General features: G+C 36.0%; 1 protein-coding gene across 11 annotated transcripts in view; it reads left to right on the top strand.

Annotated features, from left to right (window-relative positions):
* LOC128868498 (protein quiver) overlaps positions 1-23,927 on the top strand; it is a 46,650-nt gene that overhangs the window by 3,584 nt on the left and 19,139 nt on the right. For 5 of the 11 annotated variants that reach the window (XM_054110655.1, XM_054110651.1, XM_054110659.1 and 2 more), the window contains exons 2-4: positions 10,760-11,217; positions 15,914-16,046; positions 22,739-22,786. In XM_054110655.1, the coding sequence (XP_053966630.1) occupies positions 15,977-16,046; positions 22,739-22,786 (118 nt within the window). In that variant the 5' untranslated portion in view covers positions 10,760-11,217; positions 15,914-15,976. Of the gene's footprint in view, positions 1-6,500; positions 6,550-10,759; positions 11,218-15,913; positions 16,047-22,738; positions 22,787-23,927 lie in introns of those variants that run through there. The other 6 variants (XM_054110652.1, XM_054110656.1, XM_054110660.1 and 3 more) reach the window with 4 other exon arrangements.

Below are 23,927 nucleotides of genomic sequence, written 5' to 3'. Positions count from 1 at the left end.
GATATATTTTATCTAGGGTATTGCTCTTCGTAGTGCTGAGCTCTTCTTGCTGCCTAATTATTCAAAAAAAATCTATATTGATTACCTATATCATTTTTCTAGTGTTGAAATTGTTTTGCAAGCCTCTCAGATGCAAAACACTAGCATTTTTTTCTCCGATATTAAAAACCACCTGTTTATGCGCAAAATCATACGTCAAAATTTCCATTACGTATTCGCACCGTACACCCGGCTTTGTTCTCCTCTGTTTGTATGTAAATCTGTATGTGTTATATAGGACCTCTTTGCAATTTATTTACACAAGAAAGAAGAAACAAATTATCGAGAAGCTGTCTTCTTTAGCGTAAAAATTTGTCATTTGTCTTTTTTTTGGTTTTTTTTTAACATATTGATTTTTTGTTGCTTTAAATGTTTTTTTGTTGACAGTATTTTCTTAGACGATTGCGAAGTGTGCAGAATTAGATTTAAAATAAAATACACGCTTACGCCCGACAAAAGAAATACGAATATATGTTTGTAGTGGTATAACTTATGCGTCAAGGCGTTAGTGTTGTTTTTTTTGGCTCAAGCGTTTTTTTCTTCAAATTTGTATTTATTTTTGATAATCTGCCAGAGTTCAATGTGAGCATGCGACGCGCTTAACCACACTTTCAGACATACATACATACATACATACATGTTTATAAATATTTATGCACACACCTAGGAATGCTCGTTTGTCAGTCACACTTTGCTGGTATCAAATATTTAATTTACAACTTGATTTTCATGCAAACGTTTGCACGTAAATAGCGTCCATTACTCTTAAGTGAGCTTTATATTTATATGGTATATATTATATATATTTTTCAAAATAAAATGCGCGCCCACTTGTATAAAAATAATTTTTGGATTATATTAGATTTGAACGATGTACGATGGGTGTAGTGGGCGTGTGACAATTACAACGAATATGAATTCACTTTGGATTCGTTAAATAAATTTTGTTACTTTCAAGTGCTGTTTATTTTTGTTGTTGCATAGCTGGATATTGTGCAGGCCAAATGTAAAAATGTTCTTGTTTCCCACTGGCAATCATTTCGATTCAATGCTGCTACAGCTGAGTAGTTCATCCTTGGTATCGAATCAGGAAAACATCTATGCATGCAAATAAAACTGAGATGTGTGCCAGTAATTTTGAAATAAGGACTTTTTAAGCTCGTATATACAGAGAAATCGCGAGAGAATTCATAATCGCAAGGAACCAGTAATATTTTATGAATGTGCGAGGTTTTATATCTGTATAATTGACGCGTACACCATTTATAGGTGTTTGGCCGAGCTTCTCCCCCTATTTGTGGCGTGCGCCTTGATGTTGTTCCACAAATGAAGGGACCTACAGTTTCAAACCGACTCCGAACGGCAGAAATACACTCTTAGGTTTGCCATTGCCTGACGAGGGGCGACCGCTATTAGAAAAAAAGTGTTTCATCAATTTGGTCTTTCACCGAGATTCAAACCTACGTTCTCTCTGAATTTCGAATGGTAGTCACGCATCAACCCATTCGGCGACCACCGTTTTTGAATTAGCAAAGTAAAAATAGGAAAATTACAAAATATAAGGAAGTTTGGATAGGAATGGTTCCGTGTGTGGAAGTCCATGCAAGTGATGAAAGTCTCCGAACGCCATTCACCTGAGAGTGGCCATGACGATCTCTTTGCGTACGCTTCAAATAGTCCACAACTTCCGAACTTCATTCAAATATCCTCTGAGTAGCTGGATCCCGCCACGTAAAAATCCTTCCCCAATGAAAACTCGAGCAAAAAGCAACAACAAATGTCACGGAGCCGCGGAAAGAAAGGGCGCTGCCTATATGTAGAGCCATGGAAAGGAATAGAAACGCACTATCAGAAAAAAGGGAGGTCGCAATACGTGAGTGCGAAAAGTTGGAGATGCTGGCCGATAGGAAAAATCTGAAAATCTACCAGAAAGTTCAGGGGAATAGCGTCAGCTCTGGATGTCATGGAAAATGTGAAAATCCCAGACCATGACGAGGTTCGAAAAATTATAACGGGGTTAAAAAACAATAAAGCTGTGCAGAGAAGCTGGTAAGGTGCATGCATCAGATCCTATGCAAAATATAGTCGAATAAAAGCATGCCTGTCGATTGTAATTTAAGTGTGATCTGCTTAGTTTATAAAAAGGGTGATCCTGCCATCTCTGCCAACTGCCAGGCAATCAGTCTTCTAGTCTGTAAAATCCACAATTGACCAGATATTCACGTCAAGTCTTAGAAAAAACCAATTTTCTGATGATATTGACATCATCGGCTTTAACAGCCGCGCTGTTAGTTCTGCCTTTTCTAAGCTGTATAAAGGAGCAAAGCGAATGAGTCTGGTGGTGAACGAGGGCAAGACAAAGTATCTCCTGTCATCAGACAGGCGATGGAACAATGAGCTGTATGCGCTTTACGGCGACATAGTGGATAGCAGTGACAATGCACAGTGATAGTCAGCTGCTTCGCCGGCTTAAAAATAAACGCTCCGGCTCTGAAAGTATTCAATGCGCTACCAGCTGGTGAAAGCAGAGGTAGAAGAAGCCAATAACGGCAATTTTGGTTACTTACACTTCCATTTAAATGAAAATGGGCTCCATCACCCTAAAAGATAATGCTTACCGTACGACATCACTTCAACATTGCCACGCAGAAATTTTCACTAAAATTGCAAACGTAAGGCTTGCACAATTTGTATTTTGAAGAGATCAAGATTAAGATCCTGCCTCAATATTTCATGCAAAACAGTTTTTGGAAGTCTCAAGGTAGCCGCTTTCTAGCGAACGAACTAACGCAGATTATCGTGCAAACTTGTAGCGACGAGTTTAATATTTTCATTTGTTCTCGATGTCTGGCTGGCCCCCAGCCGTGGGTTGTTTGCCTTCGAACTTGTTGACCGGAATCTGTGTGCCCATGAACGAATCAAATCTTCACTTGGGGCATCACAAAATTCACGATGAACAGTTGCTCACGAATCATTAGCCTTGAACCGACAGCAGAATGAACAATTGCGAGATCGTCCTCGGTTACACTGAGTGGTAGCAAAGGTTAGCCGAGGCTGTGGTAGGTAAGAGTAAGTTATGGTCGAAAGCCTGAGTATTCTCGCCATTCACTGTCGCGCATAGTGACAATGGTTCATATTCAGAACACACACACTATAAATATTAGATGAGTAAGAAATTAAATTTTGGTAGGGTCAGTATTAGAGTACGACCGAACTTAGGCTTCAGCTACGGCAATAATCATATTTGGCCACAAAATTTTAGTTCACTTTAATTGCGGCTCTGTTTCTGCGAAAAAACAAAACCATACTTTGAGCCAAAATTTCCTTACATTTTTTTATTCAAAATTGTATAAGCCTGTAGTATTTATAAAAATTTTTTGAATACTATTATCAAAGCTTACATCGAGTGTGGCTAGTGAGCATTTGCTCATATTGCAAATTTTGCAAGCTTTAGTCAGAAAAAAAGGAATTCTGTATAATGTATTTAATGTCATTGCACAGGTCCATAAGTAAAAACACTCTCAGCTGGTCGTCAAGAGATGCCCGCAGCTGAGATCACCTGATTCCAAAATGCTCTTTTCTGTAACAAGGTTGCATAAAAAAAGATTAAATTTCATAGAAAATCGCAGCAAGAAGTCTACAAATTTTAGAGCAAATATAGATATTTCTTTTCCTAGTCAAAGATATTATTATTATTACTATTTGTTTTTTGAAATTCTATTATTTTTAATGTTACCATAAAGATTCTAATTTGGCATAGCAACCGCACCAATAAGCGCAAGCAGAAAGACCAAGCCCACACAAAACTACACACATAGGTGGCTTTAAAAAAAGTAGGAAGAATAAGAGTGTTTTTACTTGTAATTTTGTACAATGATTTTAAAATTTTGAAATTTTATTTTAATTAAATTATACGATTCATTTAACATTTTAAATCGTTTTGAGTTTTCGTGAGTTCACTGGTTAGAATATTTTTGATGAATACGCTCGTAAAAGATTTTATTGCATTTCTGCACAATTTGCGTATAAGTAAATACATTTCAATGCTCAATATGTTAGACCTAATCAATTTTTGGCATTTTTAAAAGGCGGAAGAGATTTCAAATTTTTCCTACTTATTCATTGACGTCATTTCGCTTGAAGATAAACATTTTATAAGTATTTCGAGTTCCAAAGCTTTTAAAATGCAAATAGAAAACAAATGACAAATTAAGATATAAGCAAAATGTAAACGAATTTGTCTACATTAAATTAAGAAGAAAAAAAGTGGAAATGTGCATGCGAATCTATGCGCCAGACTGAAGACCGAAAACACGTCCAGCAGACAATACTATGACCGCATACTGTTGTCTATCGTCTAGTGTTTGTATTACTTTTATTTTATGCAACGAAAGGGAATGTGGGATGTTAGAGAACTCAGATATTCGTCTATAAACATATCTGTCCGGGAAACCTAGACGGGATTGATGAACAAATACTTGTTCGCCGTGTTACTCTCCACAATAGGTACTGTAGTTATATCAGGCATTTAACAATTTTCTACTAATGGCTTTGAAGTTTAAAGAAGTTGTTACTTAGTGTCAAACTAATGATATCTTAAAAACCATGATATTTTAATATTGTAATCAGAAAGCAAAATTAAGTTATTTATAGTTTTTTAAATATTAGTTTAATCTTCTAAATCTACTTCTACATCAGTTATGCCGATAATTCTGCTAACTTCCAAACAATTGCTGAAGTCGGTTTCTAAAATAGTTATCAAAGCGCGCAGATTCAATTTATATCTCCTCCATCGTGTCGAAAAGGTGTCCCCGGAACAGTTTCTTGAGCTTAAGGAATAACCAGAAGTCATACGGTGCTAACGCTATTTGTAGTTTTGTTAGCAGAATGCTCTCGAAGAACCAGTACAGCATGGGCTGGTGCATTATTGTGATGCAAAACCTATCTTCATTCTGTCATAAATCCGTTTTCTTAAACTACTTTAACTTATTTGTTCAACTTGTAAGCATTTCTTTGTAACATAATCTAGTAACCGATAGCCGTCTACAACACTCTCGCCATTTTCGCTAAAATCTGACAGTGTCAAATTGCTAAATCCACTTTTTACTCTTCACAAAAATACTGCCCGAACTTAAAAATAAGGAGGAAAAAATTACGTACAGTGGTCATTCAATATCAATTGGCATAATAGAAGCTGCTGTAATCTATTCAGAGCCTAGTCTTCAAAAGTTCACAAACTCTCGGTTTACTTCAATGTTTTCTAGGCCTAGATCTATGCTGCAAATTGAACAACTGAGTGAATTGACAATGAAGCTACCATTTGTAAGAGCTGTGAGCCAAGCCATAGATTTAACTTAGTTTTCGTAAAAACTTAGAGTACATCATTACGACTGCACCAGTCATATTAGTTGTTCACCGAACATATTTACGATATTTTGTTTTTTGTTTGCCTTGTCTTTTAACATGATCAATTTCCACTATATCCATCCGGATCATTTTCATGGGTGTTGGCAGCACATAAACAATTTGTGGCATTATTCCAAAAGAATTGTTATCGAAAATGCGTTCGGGGTACTTAAAAAAAGATTCAGACGATTACTTCATTTCAAGCAAGATAGAGACTTGGACTCAATCGTTAAAATAATTATATGTGGATGTATTCTACACAGCAACTACTGTTGGGAACAATACAGCAATGCAGATGAAACCATAATAGAATATGAAGGACTTGTAAATAAGAAAACTGTTCAAGAAAACGATATTTCAACGGAATATCGACGTTCAATCCAAATGTTTTCAAATTTCCGTTACAGTTTATGCCTAATTGTGTAGCAATAAAATGTTTGCAAAAACCCTCAATCCACATGAAATTTATCTCTGAAATAAGAACTTTTCTCATTAGTTTCATGTTTATGTATATAAGTACGTTCACTTGCCAGTGCTACCAATTACAAAAGACTGTGTTACCAGACTATCGAGTAAAAGACAAACGTACAGAACGGACCATAAATGTATTAAAATCTCTATCACATTAATCACATTAATGTTGGAATACAGTTTTTATGTTCGAGAGTTCGCTTTGACGCGAATACTCTTAATTGTATAAGGTGGCACAAATTAATCATAATAAAGATTTCCATTTCCCAAAATAATAATTTTTTTACTAAATACGAGGAAAAAAAAAATTTTTTGTGGTGGAAGTCTTTATTTTGACCTTTACTTGCTCTTGTCTGTTTATATACTGCAGCTGTCTAGTTTACAAGTGTCAAATATGACTGACGTACAACGCCATTTGCAAAAACTAAAAATCTTCCATGAGGTGATTAACTTTGCGTCACCTTGTATTTTTTAATGCTTATAGAAGTAAGTATTCAGTAGTATACGTTTGCTGTGTAAAAGCTGAATAAATATTTTTCTATTTTTTTAAATATAAATTTTCTTTTTCAATTTTTAGGATTGCTATTTTTTAACATACTAAAAGAAGTAAACAGTGATAAATTCCTTAAGAAGGTGAATTCTTTAACAATTAAATAGTAATAAATATTTATCTACATATATAAAACGCGTTGCCATATATTTTATATTTACACAAAAAGTCTATTTGTAATGCATATTTGCAGGAATTTTATTCAAAATACGTAAAAAAAATTAGATGGCATCATACATCTCTCACGGCTCTATTTGTACTTAGAATCATAGCTTAGGAATTTAAAATCTACAGCTCTCTATGTTTTCTAAGTTAAGTTGCGTTTCGGCTAACCAGAAACACGTATTAGTGATACGATAGATTGGTCTAAGTTAAGTAAAATTATGTCTAAGTCTGGGCTAACCCGACTCCAACTCTCATATGAATATCTTTACTGGCAGCTAGATAGCGCCCAATCCTGGAAAAATACTTCTACCATACAATTTGTGATATTATAGATTTTTTAATGAACATCGAAACAATATTTTGGGTTGCTATTCAAAATGGGTAGGTTTTAATACTAGAGTTGTTTGAGAAGTCCGCGCAAAGACACAGGGTTGGCACTACTGGCGCGTATCGCGGCATCTTTTGAAAGTAAACACACCAAGTTTGCGTCAGATTAGTATATATCTTTGTATTTGGCATTCGTTTGACTCGAGGAAGTTGAGTGATTTTCGTTTTCCACCACAGTTGTGGTCACAAAATTAATGGAAATATTTGAAAACCTATTTTCATTTCTATCGTTATTCTCGTTTCACATCACCACTATTCTCCAGACTTGGCTCCCTCGGATCCCTCGGACTACTATTTGTTCCCCAATTTGAGAAAATCGCTGGCGAGAAAATGATTTTATTCAAACGAAGAGGTGATTGCAGAAACGAATGGTTATTTTTCAAACTTGGGCAAATCATATTATTCGGAAGGGATCGACAAACTAGAACGGCATTGAATGAATTATATTATATAAGCCTAAAAAGAGTCTACGTTGAAAAATAAAAAAAGGTTCACCCCAAACAGTTTAGTAATAGGTCTATTTATAAGTTCGTGCGGTTTTACAACAGATGGCGTAACTTGATTATTATTCCATCGATCCACATTTCCAAACATTCATTGGAGAGCTACTGTCGTAAGGCACAAACGTCAGTATAAGTTTTTTATTTGAAGCGTAAACAACAATATTTTTACCACACTTGAAAATGTCGAATTTCGTGCCAAATAATGTGTTTTTGCGGGGAATTCTTCTTCATTATTTTAATATGAAGAAAAAAGCAGCCGAAAGTCATCGTATCTTGGTGGAAGTTTATGGTGAGCATGCTCTATCTGAGCGAACGTGCCAGAAGTGGTTTGCACGCTTTAAAAGTGGTGATTTTGGCTTGGAAGACGAAGAACGCGAGGGTGCGCCGCCAAAGTTCATGGATACCGAATTGGAGGAATTGCTCGATCAAGATCCGGCTCAAACGCAAGAAGAGGTTGCAAAAACTTTGGGAGTTGATCAATCAACCATTTCCAAACGTTTAAAAGCCATGGGAATGATCCGAAAGGTAGGCCATTGGGTGCCGTATGAATTGAAGCCAAGAGACGTTGAACGCCGTTTTATGGCATGCGAACAACTGCTTCAACGGCACAAAAGAAAGGGTTTTTTGCATCGAATTGTGACTGGCGATGAAAAGTGGGTCCATTACGACAATCCAAAACGTCGGGCAACGTATGGATACCCTGGCCATGCTTCAACATCGACGTCGGCGCAGAATATTCATGGCCTGAAGGTTATGCTGTGTATCTGGTGGGACCAGCTGGGTGTTGTGTATTATGAGCTACTGAAACCGAATGAAACGATTACGGGGGATGTCTACCGACGACAATTGATGCGTTTGAGCCGAGCACTGCGAGAAAAACGGCCGCAATACGCCGATAGACACGACAAAGTTATTTTGCAACATGACAATGCTCGGCCACATGTTGCACAAGTGGTCAAAACATACTTAGAAACGCTCAAATGGGATGTCCTACCCCACCCGCCGTATAGTCCAGACCTTGCGCCATCCGATTACTATCTCTTCCGATCGATGCAACATGGCCTGGCTGACCAGCACTTCCGTAATTACGATGAAGTCAAAAAATGGATCGATTCGTGGATTGCGGCAAAACCGACCGAATTTTTCACAAAGGGAATCCGTGAATTGCCAGAAAGATGGGAAAAAGTAGTAGTAAGCGATGGACAATATTTTGAATATTAAATTTGTAACCATTTTACGTCAATAAAGTTTCAAATTTCGAAAAAAAAACCGCACGAACTTATTCATAGTCCTATTAGTTTTTATTTTTGCACGGACTTTTCAAACGACCCTTGTTCTTAGGAAGCTCAAATAAGAGGAGGAGCTCGTAAAACCACCTAACAGAAGTGTACGCGCCAAGAATTTTTTTTAATATAATATTGGGTATGGGAATAAGTTTCCGCCCTCGTAAAAGAAGTGGGTGCTGATACTATTTTTGTGTTCGCTCTAGTAATATACTGGTGATTTGAAGGTGTAGTTGACATTCGTATGAAGCGTAAAGATTATTTTTTAACTGACGTCATCTGCAGGACGTCATGATTCATTATAACCTTTTGAAGAAAAGTGCTGCTGAAACATGACGTATATTGTTTAATGTTTACGGTAATCACACTCCATCAAACACAACTTGTAAAGAGTGGTTTTGACGATTCTAAAGCGGCCGCCGTAGCCGAATGGGTTGGTGCGTGATTACCATTCGGAATTCACCGAGAGGTCGTTGGTTCGAATCTCGGTGAAAGCAAAATCAATAAAAACATTTTTCTTATAGCGGTCGCCCCTCGGCAGGCAATGGCAAACCTCTGAGTGTATTTCTGCCATGAAAAAGCTCCTCATAAAAATATCTGCCGTTCGGAGTCGGCTTGAAACTGTAGGTCCCTCCATTTGTGGAACAACATCAAGACGCACACCACAAATAGGAGGAGGAGCTCGGCCAAACACCTAACAGAAGTGTACGCGCCAATTATTTATTTTTTTTTATTTAAAGTGGCAATTTCGACGTGAGTGATAAAGATCGCGAAGGGGCACCGACAAAATTCGAGGATACTCAACTACAACAATCATTGGATGAATAATAATCGACGCATGTCTAGCCCTTGATGATATGTCTAAAGAGTTGGATGTTGACAGATTAACCGTCGATAAATTTTTGCACCGGTTGGGTATGATCCATAAAGCAGGTAATTGGGAGCCACATCAGTTGAAGGAGAGGAATATCGAGAAACGTTTGTTGACGTGTGAGATGCTTCTTGAACGGCGGATAAAAAATGGATCTATTATGATAGCCCAAAGTGTCGAAAAAGTTGGAGCCTACCAGGAGAACCAGGGCCATCGACAACGAAACAAAATATTCATGCTTCAAAGGTTATGTTGCACATCTGGTGGGATCAGAAGGGTGTCATCTATTATGAACTCCTTAAACCATCTGAAACCATCACTGGCGATCGTTATCGACTGCGGTTAATGCGTTTGAATCGAGCACAAAAAAGCGGCCGGAATGCCATGGTAGACATGGCAAACTGATTTTGCTGCATGACAACGCCAGGCCTCACGTTGCTAAATCGGACCAGAAATATTTAGAGGGACTGAATTGAGAAATTCTGCCCCGCATGCCGTATTCCCCAGACATTGCACCTTCGGATTACCATTTGTTCCGATCAATGCAGTCAGCCTTTATTGGAGAGCGGTTCACTTCTTACGAGAGCATCGCAAACTGGCTCAATGAATGGATCAAATCAAAAGAACTTGAATTGTTCGACGTGAAAGACGGAGTAAAGTAGCTGCCAATGCCACATACTTCACATAATATCATGTATTATTTTATTGTGTAAACAATTCGTAACTTTGGCTAAGGAAGGACGGAAACTTATCCCCATACCCAATATATACTTTTAGATGAAATTCTCTTTTATATTAGTTCATCCCAACTCCTTAGTCAATCCTAACTACTATGAAAAAACCATCTCTCAACTAACGAACTACTATAAAATTATAGAATAACTTTTAGTTCCCGACCATTAATTTCATTTTCACAGCGTCTTGGTCTTCATATATTTAAGTTAGTGTTTTTTCCGTGGCCTGGTCCTTTATATCTTGATTTAAGTAGCTTACTAAGCAAAATAATCTTATAATTAAAAAATAAATATTTTTTCTACAAGCATGCTATTTAAATTCAAAAACTCTTCCTTTGTTTTTATTTTAGGTTTTTGCTATAGTGAATGAGTTGCATAATAAACTAAATGCATCTACAACCACACAAACATGCATGTGTGTATCACTTCGAAAATACACTAAAATATTTAAATTCATGTAAATAAATGTATTGTATCACTTTGCTACCGTCTGCATAACTGTCTCTTAAGTAAAAGTATTTTATGATAAATTGCAAACAAAATCAATCTGTGAAAATTATATGATACGACTTAGAAATGCGGTTAAAATGAATTTCGATTGTGATAAAACGCTGCATTGAAGAAGCAGAAAAGCACTTACATTCAATAAAGGATAGTTGTTACAGAGCCAAACGAGTTTAAGGAAAACACCGGATGTCATACATGCTGGATTATGTAGTACTGGTGACACAACTTTGAAGAGGCGTTTTGTTCCGGAAAGCTTGGCTGATAGAAGAAATAATCCATCGTTACGAAAAGCTGATGAAAGGTAAGCTATATTTGTTTTGACCTTAGTTTACCGTATAGAAATTGAAGAGTAAAGGTGCTATCAGGCATGGCAATGAAAGTGTTTTTATGAAGTTCGTCGAGCTGAAGCATTTCGGAAAGCCATTGAAAGAGTAATAATGCCATACATACATATAATGTACTTTTCGAAAGAAAAGTGCCTTGCGAGTTAATTTCTGAAAAAAAAAAACGTTTTTCTGTTCACACACTGCACAGCCCGCATTTTCCTCCGATGGGTTTTGTATGTTGAAATGGCGTCTGTGTAATGATTTAAAGGTTTTTCACCTGTCAACGATTTTTTAAGGGGTCCCGCTGGTCTAGAGCTCGAAAATTTACGGATTTTTTTTTACAATGAAAAAATGAAAAACGAGATTTAAATTTTGTAAGATTTTTATTTAACTACTTTTACACACAAAAAAGAAAAAATTAATAATTTTAAAAATGACGCTGAAGATGACCCTCGCGAAAAATTGGACCTGGACGGTGTTGCCCATTTTGGCTCTTCTATTTAACTGAAACACAAAAACCAAAAAAATTATTAATCAGTATGACTGTAGCTATGCCCCGTACTAAAATAAAAAAAAAATTTACAAAATGGCGCGGTTTTGAATTTGTCACTCTAAAAATCGGTTTTTTCAATTTTTTAATAAAAAAAAATACGAAATATGTAGTTAAAATAATAATTTTATTCTAGTACGGGCGATGTCAGGACTGCGTCCCAATACGATCAGTGGGATCAGCCAAAGGGCGTTAGGCGAGCTTAACACTTGGGCCACAGGATGTGTACAGAGAGTACAAAGAGTACAAAATGAAAGAGCTATTCCGTCGAGTACAAAAAAGTGGAAGACTCCAGGGGTGTAAATCTTGTAGCATTCTGTAAAGAGAAGATGCTGGATCTCCGTATGGTTCATGAATGGCGTGCATATTACGATTACCTGTGTCAACCAATCTGCGGTGGATCAAGGAAATGAGAAAAAACCCACGTAAAACAGAACTTATGCTATTCACCACCAGATATAAGGTACCAACTTTTACCCTACCAAATATTAACGGTCAAACTCGTTCACTATCACCCAGCGCAAAATACTTAGGGGTAATTCTGGATTCCAAACTTAGAGTTGAATCAGGTCGGCATCCGTTACTTTCTGAGTTGAAAAATTGCATCTGGGAATGGATTGCAGGCAGAAGAACAACAGCTTTGGTTGTGCGCAGGGCTGATATTCAAAAATTTGTCCTTGAAACAGCAATTGAATTTGATATATCCACAGAAGAATTTAAGGCATCGTCATACTGGTTGGACAACTTCCTTAAACCATATGAACTGTCTCTAAGGAGATCAACAACATTGTTTACGCTGGAAGACAATGAAGTCCTTAAGCGTGCACCAACTCTCCAACATGATTGCTATGGATGAGACCACGGTATTCGTAGGCCAAAGAGCTTAAACGACAGTTCACCACAAAGCTTCTTCGTCAATTTACGTTTCTTTCTGTATTTTGGCGATTCGTCCAGATGGCAAGAAAGTATCTCCATTTTTAATCAGTAAAGGTAAAAAAGACCAGATTCAACGAGTTTCAGGAATTTATGTCATTGAAAGTGAAAAAGTCTGGTGCACTCAAGCAGTTATAAGAAAGTGGTTTTATTTTGTGCCTGATGCCTAAGATTGATCAAATAATGATTCCGGCAGGAATGACTGATTATCTCCAGACACTTGACATTACAATAAACAAGCCATTCAAGGATCATTTGCGGATGGAAAGCAATGAATATATTGAAAATAGAATGGTGAGAAATCATCATGTAAAACCAGGTTTACAAAAAGTTGAGAACTGATAGTGATGTTTCCAATGTACTACGAACAGACTACTTAGACAAGAAGTATTCATTTAATGATAGCTACGTCGCAAAACATGAGAGATTCGGACCAATGACTCAACAGGAAATGGTTTTGGAAGAAAATCAGAATATAATTCAGAATTTTATTTATGACGATGTTCCACAAGAAGATGACATGACTGTAATTGAATAAATTTAAATTTATGTATTCTGTGTAAAATAAATATTAAATAAAAATATATACCTAAATATACTTTTATTTTTGCCCTCCCACGAAAATAAGCTCTAGCGCGTATTTGGACCAAAAAGAAAGTAAGACAGTGTCTTATTTACGGAAAAAGACGGTTGTTGTTGTTGAAGTGGTTGAGTATTTCCTCTGAAATAATCCTAATTAGTGACCAGCACCGTTTCGCTACCACTATCCTCGTATGATGATGTTTCTTTAATTTTGTTTTTGTTCTAAGTCAAGTCCATTTAGTGAGGTTCAAGTATAGCAGCAAATTCTTTATCTCGATGTCTGAGATCTCATTCATTTGCTGTAAAAAACGCTTACCGAATGAGCGAAGTCGTGCGCCAGCTAGCCCTGGACATTCACATAGGTAGTGGAAAAGACTTTCCTTCACCTCTTCCGCTTGACAGCTTCTGCAGATGGGATTCAAGGGTAGGTTGAGTCTAGCTGCATGATTCCCTACTTTCCAATGGCCTGTAAGGGTTGGAGTGATGCGTGAAATGTGTGAACATCCTAACAGATGATTCGTCCTTTGGATTTTGTACAACGGCCATGTGTTTTTAGATGTAATACATGTAGTTAATTGCTTCCATCTTCTTTCGGCTAAAGCATGATAGTGTGAAGAAGTGGATGCTTTTACTGCCACCGCCTCTGCTATATCTAGTGTCGAACCTTTTCTTGCTAGCTCATCCGCTATCTCATTACCCCGTATGTTCCTATGACCGGGAACCCATATCAGAGTAATTTCGAGCCGTTGACTAAGCAATTCTAGTTCCTCTCTACACTGTAAGACAAGCTTGGATGAAGTGGAGTTGGAGTCTAAGGCCTTGATAGCTGCTTGACTGTCTGAGAAGCAAGCTACTCTTGCACCAACTTCCTTGTAGATTTCTAGTGATTTGCATGCTTCTCTGATCGCTAAAAGTTCTGCCTGGAACACGCTGGCATAGTCAGGAAGTCTAATTGACTGAGATAGGTTGAGTAGCTCCGAATGGAAGCCAGCTCCCACACCACAGTTCATCTTAGAACCGTCAGTGTATATTTCAATGTCGTATCTTGCAATCATCTTCCGGCGGTAGTAACAACGTGAAACATAAAAATGCCGCAAAACCTTACAAAGCACAATACAATTTATTTTATCCAATAGAAAGCGACAATCAACAGAGCCGGAGACTATGCATATCAAATAAGAAAGAGATTGATACAAAAATTCGTTTATTCTCGAAAAATTTCAATGAAATCTCAAAAATCTGTTTTATATAATATACATATATAATGAAACTACCTTCTTTTTCGTATCATAATTAAGGATGTGAAAATTAGAACACATAATTTTTAATTAGAGAAAATGTTACTGATGAAACAGCAATACTGTTACAATACAAAAAATATATAACATGTGTTCCTTTAACTCCTTGTGAAGCATAGGGTGTCTATATACAAAAAATGCAAGAAAATAATTCAGCCATACACAGATCAGGTTGAGTGAAAAATTCCGTGAACGTGGCATAGAAAATCTATATTAGGCGTCCCTAATGAAAGATCTTTGCTTTCGAAATTTCCAAAACCTCAGAAACAACTTGATTTATTGAGGGAGAAGCGTTGACAACAAATTTAAAAATAAAAAACATCTATTATTCTTCCAACATAAAATAAAGGGTTTCATTCACCATTGCATTTTGTTTTAAACACAACTGGCAAAAATATACAAACAAACTAAATAGAAGACCGTGCATCTAGTGTTTGAGGTTTCAACCACCGATTTCTTAAACTTTGCGAGCTAAAATAACATCCGTAATTTGTGAGACTTTAGTGATTTACAAAATATGGTGGGTCGCTTTTTCTTAAGCAGTGTTCGTTCAGTGGACTGAAGAACGCTTAGGAGGAGATAAACATCTTTACCGAAATCACAACTTTTCAGGTGAAGCTCATTTTGACCTCGGTGCCTATGTTAATAAACAGAACTTTCGCTTTTGGATTTGGGAAAATCGACACGTCAGGGAGAAATTAGAGTTCATACTTTTTAATAAAAAAACTCAATGAAAGTTTTTTATGCGTCTTTTATTTATGGCTGAATTAAATTCAAAACGTTAGATGGACTACCCATAGCATGGCTGATGAGGGCAAGTCAGGGCTCTCTTGAAATGGTTTCTCAGTGTAACATACCTATAATGAGGGTGCGGGTTCTTCTGGCGAGCAGGGGACTACTTTCGGACGAATGGACTTCGATTAAACTAGTCAGCGTTAGTCTTGGAAATCTTAATCACTCACTACTAATCCTCAATCAATTTCACTATATACTAACAGAAGTAGTGTAAAAGTCAGGTTCAGCACTAGCGTCATCGTCAGTGTTAGCGTCAGAGTTATCTTCAGCGTCAGCTTCACAGATCGCCTGTAGCCCTTTTGCCCTGATCCAATAACGAATATTTCGCGGTAGACAACAATTCATCACTTGCTATATTCCTTCTGCATTTCATTAATTCTTAAGTTTTCGGTGCAGTTTTTTCTAACATCACTGTGCGTCATATTCAATTACTATGATTTTAGAATTTTTGTTACAATTTCTCTGCTCAATGGGTTAATATATACACACACATATTTCTCTATCAAATTTTAGTTCAAAGAACTCATCGAAAATTCGCCTACAAACTTTTTATAAGTGAATCGAAAATTGTCTAGAATGGGTCTTTGGCGACTTACAACGAAGACTCCAACCTCCACATGCAACAAATGGATGCTGAGATTTACAGGTGAGCATTGTGTTTTCCAATTCATATATATGTACATAAATATTTCTCAGAAACTTTTAAATACTCATACAAATTATAAAAATAACATTTGATCTATAAATAAATGCCATCATCTGTCATTGTTGATAATGCAAAGCGTCATGCGGACATACACACATACATGCTACACATGAAGGAAAATGCGAATTTATGTAAATTTAATACATTTTACATACATATTTCTTAGCTAACGAATAGTTAGCGCCCACGAGATGTCACAAATGATTAGTGGAAAATTTATTTGAAACGAAAAAAAAAATTTATAAATATTAATATATGTATGTATATGATCTTAGAAGTAGCGAGTTAATGAGTTTGATAAAGAAAACCAAACAAAAACAAAAAACATTTAAATATATTTATTAAGCACTCCTATTAGGTATACAGTTTTGCTAGTAGCAACGTGAAACAGATAAAAATGCCGCAAACCTTACAAGGCGCAATACAATTTATTTTATCCAATAGAAAGGGACAATCAACAGACATTGTTTTCTGCCTAAGATCATAATACCATCCTTTTTGGGATATTTTTCCGTTGATTGAGAATAGAATTTTATTAAATACTTCGAGAATACTTCAATTATTTTATTGAACAACAATTGTTTCCAGGCATGAAAATTTATAGCTGTGGGCATAAAAATATGGACACCTTAAAATTTTAATTTTTTCAGCTGAGTGTTTAAGATATCACTTTTTAATGTATATTTTTTCATATATATGTTTAATGCTTCATAGCCGAATGCTTAAGAACTTGGTAAGAAAAATAGCTCTAGGCCATGCTTCTATCTACATGCTTTAGCGTTCTTCGAAAACTCAGTTTCCTGAAGCGCTAAATAGTTATTCTTCTTCTAACAAGCGACCTAATATCACAACTAAAAATATTGAATTTTGACTCATCTAAGAAAATGATTTTTTGTTTTCAATCGAATTGAATCGAATCTTATTGTCCTTTTGTGTGTTGATTTTTAATTCGGTTGTAAGAATATAAATATTTCTCATTAATGTTTGCAGAATCCGGGTCTTTCTGGTAATGTAAAACCGTCTGTTGTAGAAACGATGGTATTTTTGTAGTCAGTAATGGCTTTTTAATGGCTCGCCGAGCATTCAAACCAGCGTCTTCGCGGTATTAGTTTCCGATAAATTTTCTGTGCCAAAATTTTCTATGCATTTATTGGTAATGCACTCAGCAGTTTTGAATCGATGCTGATGCGATTTATTAAACTATAATTCCTCGAGGTAGTCGCTTCCATTTCATTTAATTTTGCAAGAATCTTGAATGTGGACAACTTTTTCAGCAATCTCCCAGATACTTAGGTCAAAATGGATGCCCAAAGAGTGGGCACACTTGGACGAAGAAATCAAATTCATCCATTGTGATAAACTACAATTGAGATACTACTTATACAGTTTTCTCTCTGAAAGCTCAAATTGTTAGTATTTTGAATTTCGGTAATTTTGTCTTAATTTTATGTGAGCTTTCGTTACACTTCCAAAGCTAGCAGTCATGAAAAATAAATTGATAGTGAAGCAAAATTCATTTATTCATGTAAAATAACAGCAAATCTTTTTAAATTAGCAATATTCATATTTTTGAAATTTTTTAAATTTTCTAATTTTTATTTTCTTATTTATTATATTAATTTTTAATTTAAAGAAAAAATTAACTTTGGATTTTGAAATTTTTTGCTTGGGAATAATAAATCTTTATCGAATTTTAGTTAAAAAATAACGATATTCTTCATATACATATATTTCTCGTTCAAGAATAAGAGCCAATTTCGGAGTTTTATTTGGTTTTCTATAAAATAAAGCTGAAAATGGCGTACAGTCTCGACTGAGCGAAAATTTAATAGAAAAAAACGCTAAAAATTACAATGATTCCTGTGGAGAAATTTAAGTAAAAGCAAGGCGCATTTATTAAAGGTGGTGGCACTAGACCAACAACAATATTTTGTACGTTTGATTGTCACGGCAAAGTACTGGAAAAGTAGAAAACAAAAAATAAATTCGCCTTGTTTTATTTTGTGCTGACAGCCACATGAACACAGCGAAATAAAAAAACAAATCAGCTGATTTACCAATACCACCTTTAACAGATTCGCCTTGAGTAAAAGTTATCATTATTCTAAAGAGAAAAAACATAAATTAATAATATTAGGTGCGCAACTAAGTTCTCGCTGTTTTTTTGATGAAAATACAACTTTATTCTGAAGAAAAGGTTACAAGTGAATCATTGAAAGTATTGCCCATCGCTGGCTACTACATTTTCCCATCTTTCTGGTAGATCGCGTATACCGTCGCGGTAAAACTATTCATATCAAAGGAACTGCTGGTCGGCTAGACCATGTACCATCGATCGGAACAGGTGATAATCGGGCGGCGCAATATCTGGAGAATATGGCAGGAGGGGTAGAATTTCCCATTTCAGTGTTTCCAGGTAGGTTTTAACGTGGTAGGGTTTGGCAACGTGAGGCCGAGCGTTGTCATGCTGTAGAATCACTTTTTCATGCCTCTCCGCGTATTGCGGCCGCTTCTCGCGCAGTGCTCGGCTTAATCGCATCAATTGAAGTCGATACCGATCTCCAGTGAAGGTTTCGCTTGGTTTTAACAGTTCATAATAAATAACACCAACTTGGTCCCACCAAATAACCTTCGCAGTCTCCATGTCTTTCTTTTCTTTGGATTGCTGTAATGAATTCATACAGTATCTATCACTAGTGCCTCTAAACCTCGATATATGCAGAAGAATTCACTCGAAATCCTTGAATAAAGAAGTGCGGTGGCATGGTATATCCGTTGTTGCTCACAACACCTAGCACTCATAACAGTGGCTGGAAACTTCGTGCGCATAACAACATAATTCTTTGTAGGATTGGAATATAACCCTCTGTCATTTTGTCATTTATGCGGTTGATTTTTTGGTCTTGCTCTAAATTTTTTTCGTCAGAAAAACAACCATAACATTGCTTCAGTTTGTTTAATTTTTCTTAGAAAGCGTTTTGATCAAATAACTCACTATTCTCGTGTTGACTACGACATAAACTGTCGTCTTCGCATAACGTAAGACTTATACCGGTGATCTTCATGGACAGCGCGACGAATAAGACCCTCAGAAACATGAAGCTCCTTCACTAGGGCTGTCATTGATTTTGAAGGGCCCTCGCCAATGATCGTTTGCACTTGTTGAATAAATTCTGCAGATCGAACAGTGTCACAACACTACTCATATTTTTTGCCTTTTGCAGCAGATTCTGTATCGTCACCTGATGCGGCCAATTCATGGTGAAGCTTATGGACGAATGAACGGGTGCACGGGAGAAAGCTAGAAATTTCTAAATCGGTGTGACTCGCACACATAGCGACGATAAATGCATGTCTCTTAATTTCTCGAGTTAAGTTGTAGTCCCCCATGTCTTATCTGAAAAAGAGCAAAAAGAAAAATATTGGTTTCGGGGAGTTATAGCACCGTATTTGCATCTCCTCAACTACCGTATGCACCCTGTACTATTAGTTTTGAGCAACAAAACATTTACATAAAATGACTTGAATAAAACCGAATATTGTATGTGTATACAAGTGTATTCAAATGTATTTTCGGACGCATGTAAAGTATTTTTTTTTTGTTATTAAATGTAAAAAATAAATTTTCCGCGCTCAATTAAACATTTTTCATTTTCAACAATATAACGCATTCCTGAATAAAATTACAAATTCAGTTGTATTGATATCACTCTCACACACATACATCTGCTTCATCGATATGGCTATTTTCCAATCTTCAAAGAAATCAATTTGCGTGCCACATTAAGAAATGTTTTTTTCTTAATTCTTGAAGATTTCAAAGTCAAATAAAGTGGATGGAAATCAATAGAGCAATATATTCGTATCTAATAGCAAGCAATTAAAATATTTATCGCCTCTGAATGTTCAAAGTACTATTGACCTTTAAATATAAATATGAGTATTATACTATAGTTGCCTTTTGCAAATATTTATATAAAATTGGTGTATGTACGTATATGATAAGAGCCATATTCTTACGCATACATACATACATACATATCTACATACACGTGCATGCAGTATTGGAAATTAGCGTGTGCGACGCTCCACCTTTCATTCGTTTTTATTTTTATTGCGATCTTTATTTGTTTATTTGTTCAGCCGCGTGTGCCACTAGACATGTAGGCATACATATGTACATGGCTCTGTAGGTATTGCATGTGTTTGGTATTAGCCCATTCAGGCGTGAAATGTCTGCAAGTTGATGGGCTAATATTTCCTCCTTCAATAACATCGAAAGGCGTACAATACACATAAACACTTTTTCGCAAGTGATTTGACGAGGTCAGAAGAAACGACTATGCGTTAGCCTTGACAATAAGGTACCATACGTATGTGTATGTGAGGTGGTAAAATAATACTATGGTGGCGACTTTTGTGGGCATTTATAATGGCCACATTGAGGGTGAACAGATTTGAATGGAAGGTTGCAAATTGCAATTGCGTTTATGTATTAACGAATGGATACAAATACTCCGGTTTTGAAAGTATTCAATGCGGCACCAGCTGGTGGTAGCAGATGAAGAGGAAGGCCTCCTCTGCGTTGGAAAGATCAGGTGGAGAAGGACTTGGCTTCACTTGGTGTGTCCGATTGGCGCCGGTTAGCACGAGAAAGAAACGACTGGCGCGCTTTGTTAAACTCGGTCAAAATCGCATAAGCGGTTATCGGGCCAATTAAGAAGAAGAAGATTATTTGATTAACCCAATGGTGCGTTATTGGAGAGGTAATTTCAATAATATTTAATGACACTGGGCTTTCATGCGTTTGTGAGAAATAGTAGGCCAATAACAGGTGTTTTGATGACCAAAATAATTAGATATAATAATAATTAGCCATTTGAGGGGAACTATTTGCCCAGTCAGGCCTACTAAAATGTATCTATTGTAAGAGCTCATACTTCGCCAATTCCTCTGAAACATAAAAAAAATCAAATATGCTTCAGTCATGGTGGCAACCTGCTTGTTTGAGCTCTGATACTGGTACTATTAAACCACGAATATCGGTTTTAGCCACTACTTCGACATTTGCTTCCCTCAAAGATCTGAAATATCATATGACAAGATTCTAATCTTCTCAATTAGTTCAAAAATTAAAAGTGTAACCGGATCTGACATCTTCTTCCCGCAGTTCTCATTAAGAAAAGGCTGCCAGGCTGGCTGTAACGTCTTTCTAGTCGATATTTATGCAATTAGTATTTCGACCTCGCTCCTTCAAAACTGCCCTTATTCGTAAACAATCCAGCTGTAACTCAGTTCCTTAGGCCGGTAAAGACTAACTCTAAATATTTCAATAATGTAGATGATGCACACAATTTATTTTACCCCACAGCGCTAAACTGTTCTTCGATCACATGACGTAGTGGTCCTTCAGGAATTGAGGTAACGAACGAATGATTGAGACAGAACTTGGAATCCGCGATCCAAATATGCAAGCATCGCTGATTTTCCTGATTTTACAAGTTGAAGAGCAGCCTAGAACAGCTAATAACAGCACTTGACCGCAACAAATAACATTTGATGGAAAAATACTTCGAAACTCATTTTGACTTTCTAAAACGAGGCTTATAAACGAGGTGAAAAGTGTGGGGGTATGCCAATAGGACAACGATTTCCGTAAAAGCGGTAAAAAGGATGAAGTAAAGCCTATTCATAACTTGCTTGCAAATGTTCCGAACTTAAAAAAGTACGTTTCTGATTTCTGGGAAGGTACTTAATAGAGAGTTTGTCCCGATGGTGGCTAATTAGATTCACTATGGAATTAGGATCGTTTACGGACATTTCGGAATAGGACTGGAGTTATCATTCATAAGCATCACAATGCACCTCTGTAGCTACCGAGTGATTATGTGTCAACGGTTTCTCGTGGAGCTGACGCGATTGTTTTTCTAACGAAAAAATTCCTGTCCCGCTCTCAGAATAAAATGAGAAATCTCGTATCATGAGAACTTGTTTAATGTTGTATGAGTTGTGTTCTACAATAATTATATGCAATTATACTGAGAGACCCATCGATAAATTATGGCTAATTTTAAAATGGACTTTAATTCATTTAGTTTTCCCACCTGCCTGAAAAAGATATACTCGTATGTGCATATGTATTTGCTTTTCAAGGCTGCTTTAAGGTACTCGTATATCTATTATTTTGTTCAACTTTGTTAAAAGCTGAAAATACCGGTGTGCAAAGCCAGTTGTTCAGTATTCATATTGTCTTAATTCCCCTACACTTTGTTCTTCTATAAAACTAACTTCATATATTGAAAATTTATCAATTTGCATTTATCGGCATGATAAAGTGGGCTGTAATGTTAGAGGTGTGACTCTCAGCGCGCAAAGTATGTTTTTTAATGTGTTTTTGTGTGTTTTTATTATTAACGAAATTTACTAAATTAAAGGAAGAAAAATATAATTTTATTTTTATTGAACCGAGTATTTACCTAAAACCAATTATTACTTTCTGTTTTTTACTTTATTTATTTTCTTATGTTCAACCACTCATCCAATACAATACCACCGGCCTAAACGACCAAAACAAAATAAATCATGATTTATACATCTGCAATTATTTCAACAAATACTTGTTACCAAATTAGTTATACTGATTTGTGCGAAATATACAATGGCGGACAATTGTTTTCCATGTAAGTGTGTGAAAGTAGTAAACTGAAATGCAAAATTCCCTATTAAAATTGAAAATCCAATAATCGCCAACCACCTGTAATTAATTATAAATACCAAATTATAAACATATATTTTTAATTTTTGTACTAAATAATTTGGAACTTGTGAAAAGTTATTTAAGCCGCTAGCTATTTTTTAGTTCAAATTAAAAATATTTAATGATTTATTAAACACGTAGAGAAATGTGTGAATACACTTGTTAAAAAGTAGTAAAATATTCCAACTATTTATGGTCCTTATTGGAATTTATAACTGAAAAAAAAATTAATAAATTTATATACATATCGTACTTTCTAAATCTGTTTACTACAAAATATTTCAAGTGCACATTTCTTTTCGGGTTCGCTACTTTTTCGTTGCGTTTTTTTTTTAGTTTCTTACTAAAACAACAATAAAAACTCTATTAAAAAGTAAGCGAAATGCTCCTCATTGGTTAATTCGTTAATTCGTTCGCTCGTTAAGTCGTTGATCTTTGATTCGTTAATACTCGTATTGACTCGTTGATTGCGTTGCGTACGTCTTGTAAATGTTTGCAAATTCGTGTAATTCGTTATTATAGTAAAGTTTAACAAACTCTCATCACTACAAACAAATACATAAATGTAGCCGACAGGCTTTTGTGCTCTAACAACAAAATACTAAGCACGCGTGTACTCACAAGAAGTTACTCGTATGTGCACATAACATGTATACGTATCAGTTTAACACGACCACATATGTCTTACGTCCCGTACACATACTCTCGTACCCGAAACTTTGTGTAAAAACCATATGAAATACATAGTTATTAAGTGCTTCAACTCGGGTTCTCGCTACTTTAAGTCGTCTATTTTCTCTCCGAACTCTTTTATTCTTACTTTTTAACGCTACTATGTAGAGACTTTTTGTTCGTGGTAAATTTAATTGCACAACATAGTCGCATCTTCTAACAGGTATTATCATTTTGGTTGAGACCTTTGAGACCTACAATGGCGGTAATAAAATCACACCATTTATTTAAAAAAAATGATACAATTTGAAATTTCCTTTTTTATAGCAAACAAAAACATTATTTGTCCAAAATTTTCCTTCTTCTGGATTGGCTTTAGGGTTTTAGACAAG

The sequence above is a fragment of the Anastrepha ludens genome, chromosome 6 (assembly GCF_028408465.1).
Source record: "Anastrepha ludens isolate Willacy chromosome 6, idAnaLude1.1, whole genome shotgun sequence".
In the NCBI taxonomy this organism is placed as follows: domain Eukaryota; kingdom Metazoa; phylum Arthropoda; class Insecta; order Diptera; family Tephritidae; genus Anastrepha; species Anastrepha ludens.
Note: the sequence above shows the minus strand (reverse complement) of the source record. Positions and strands in the feature narration are given on the sequence as shown.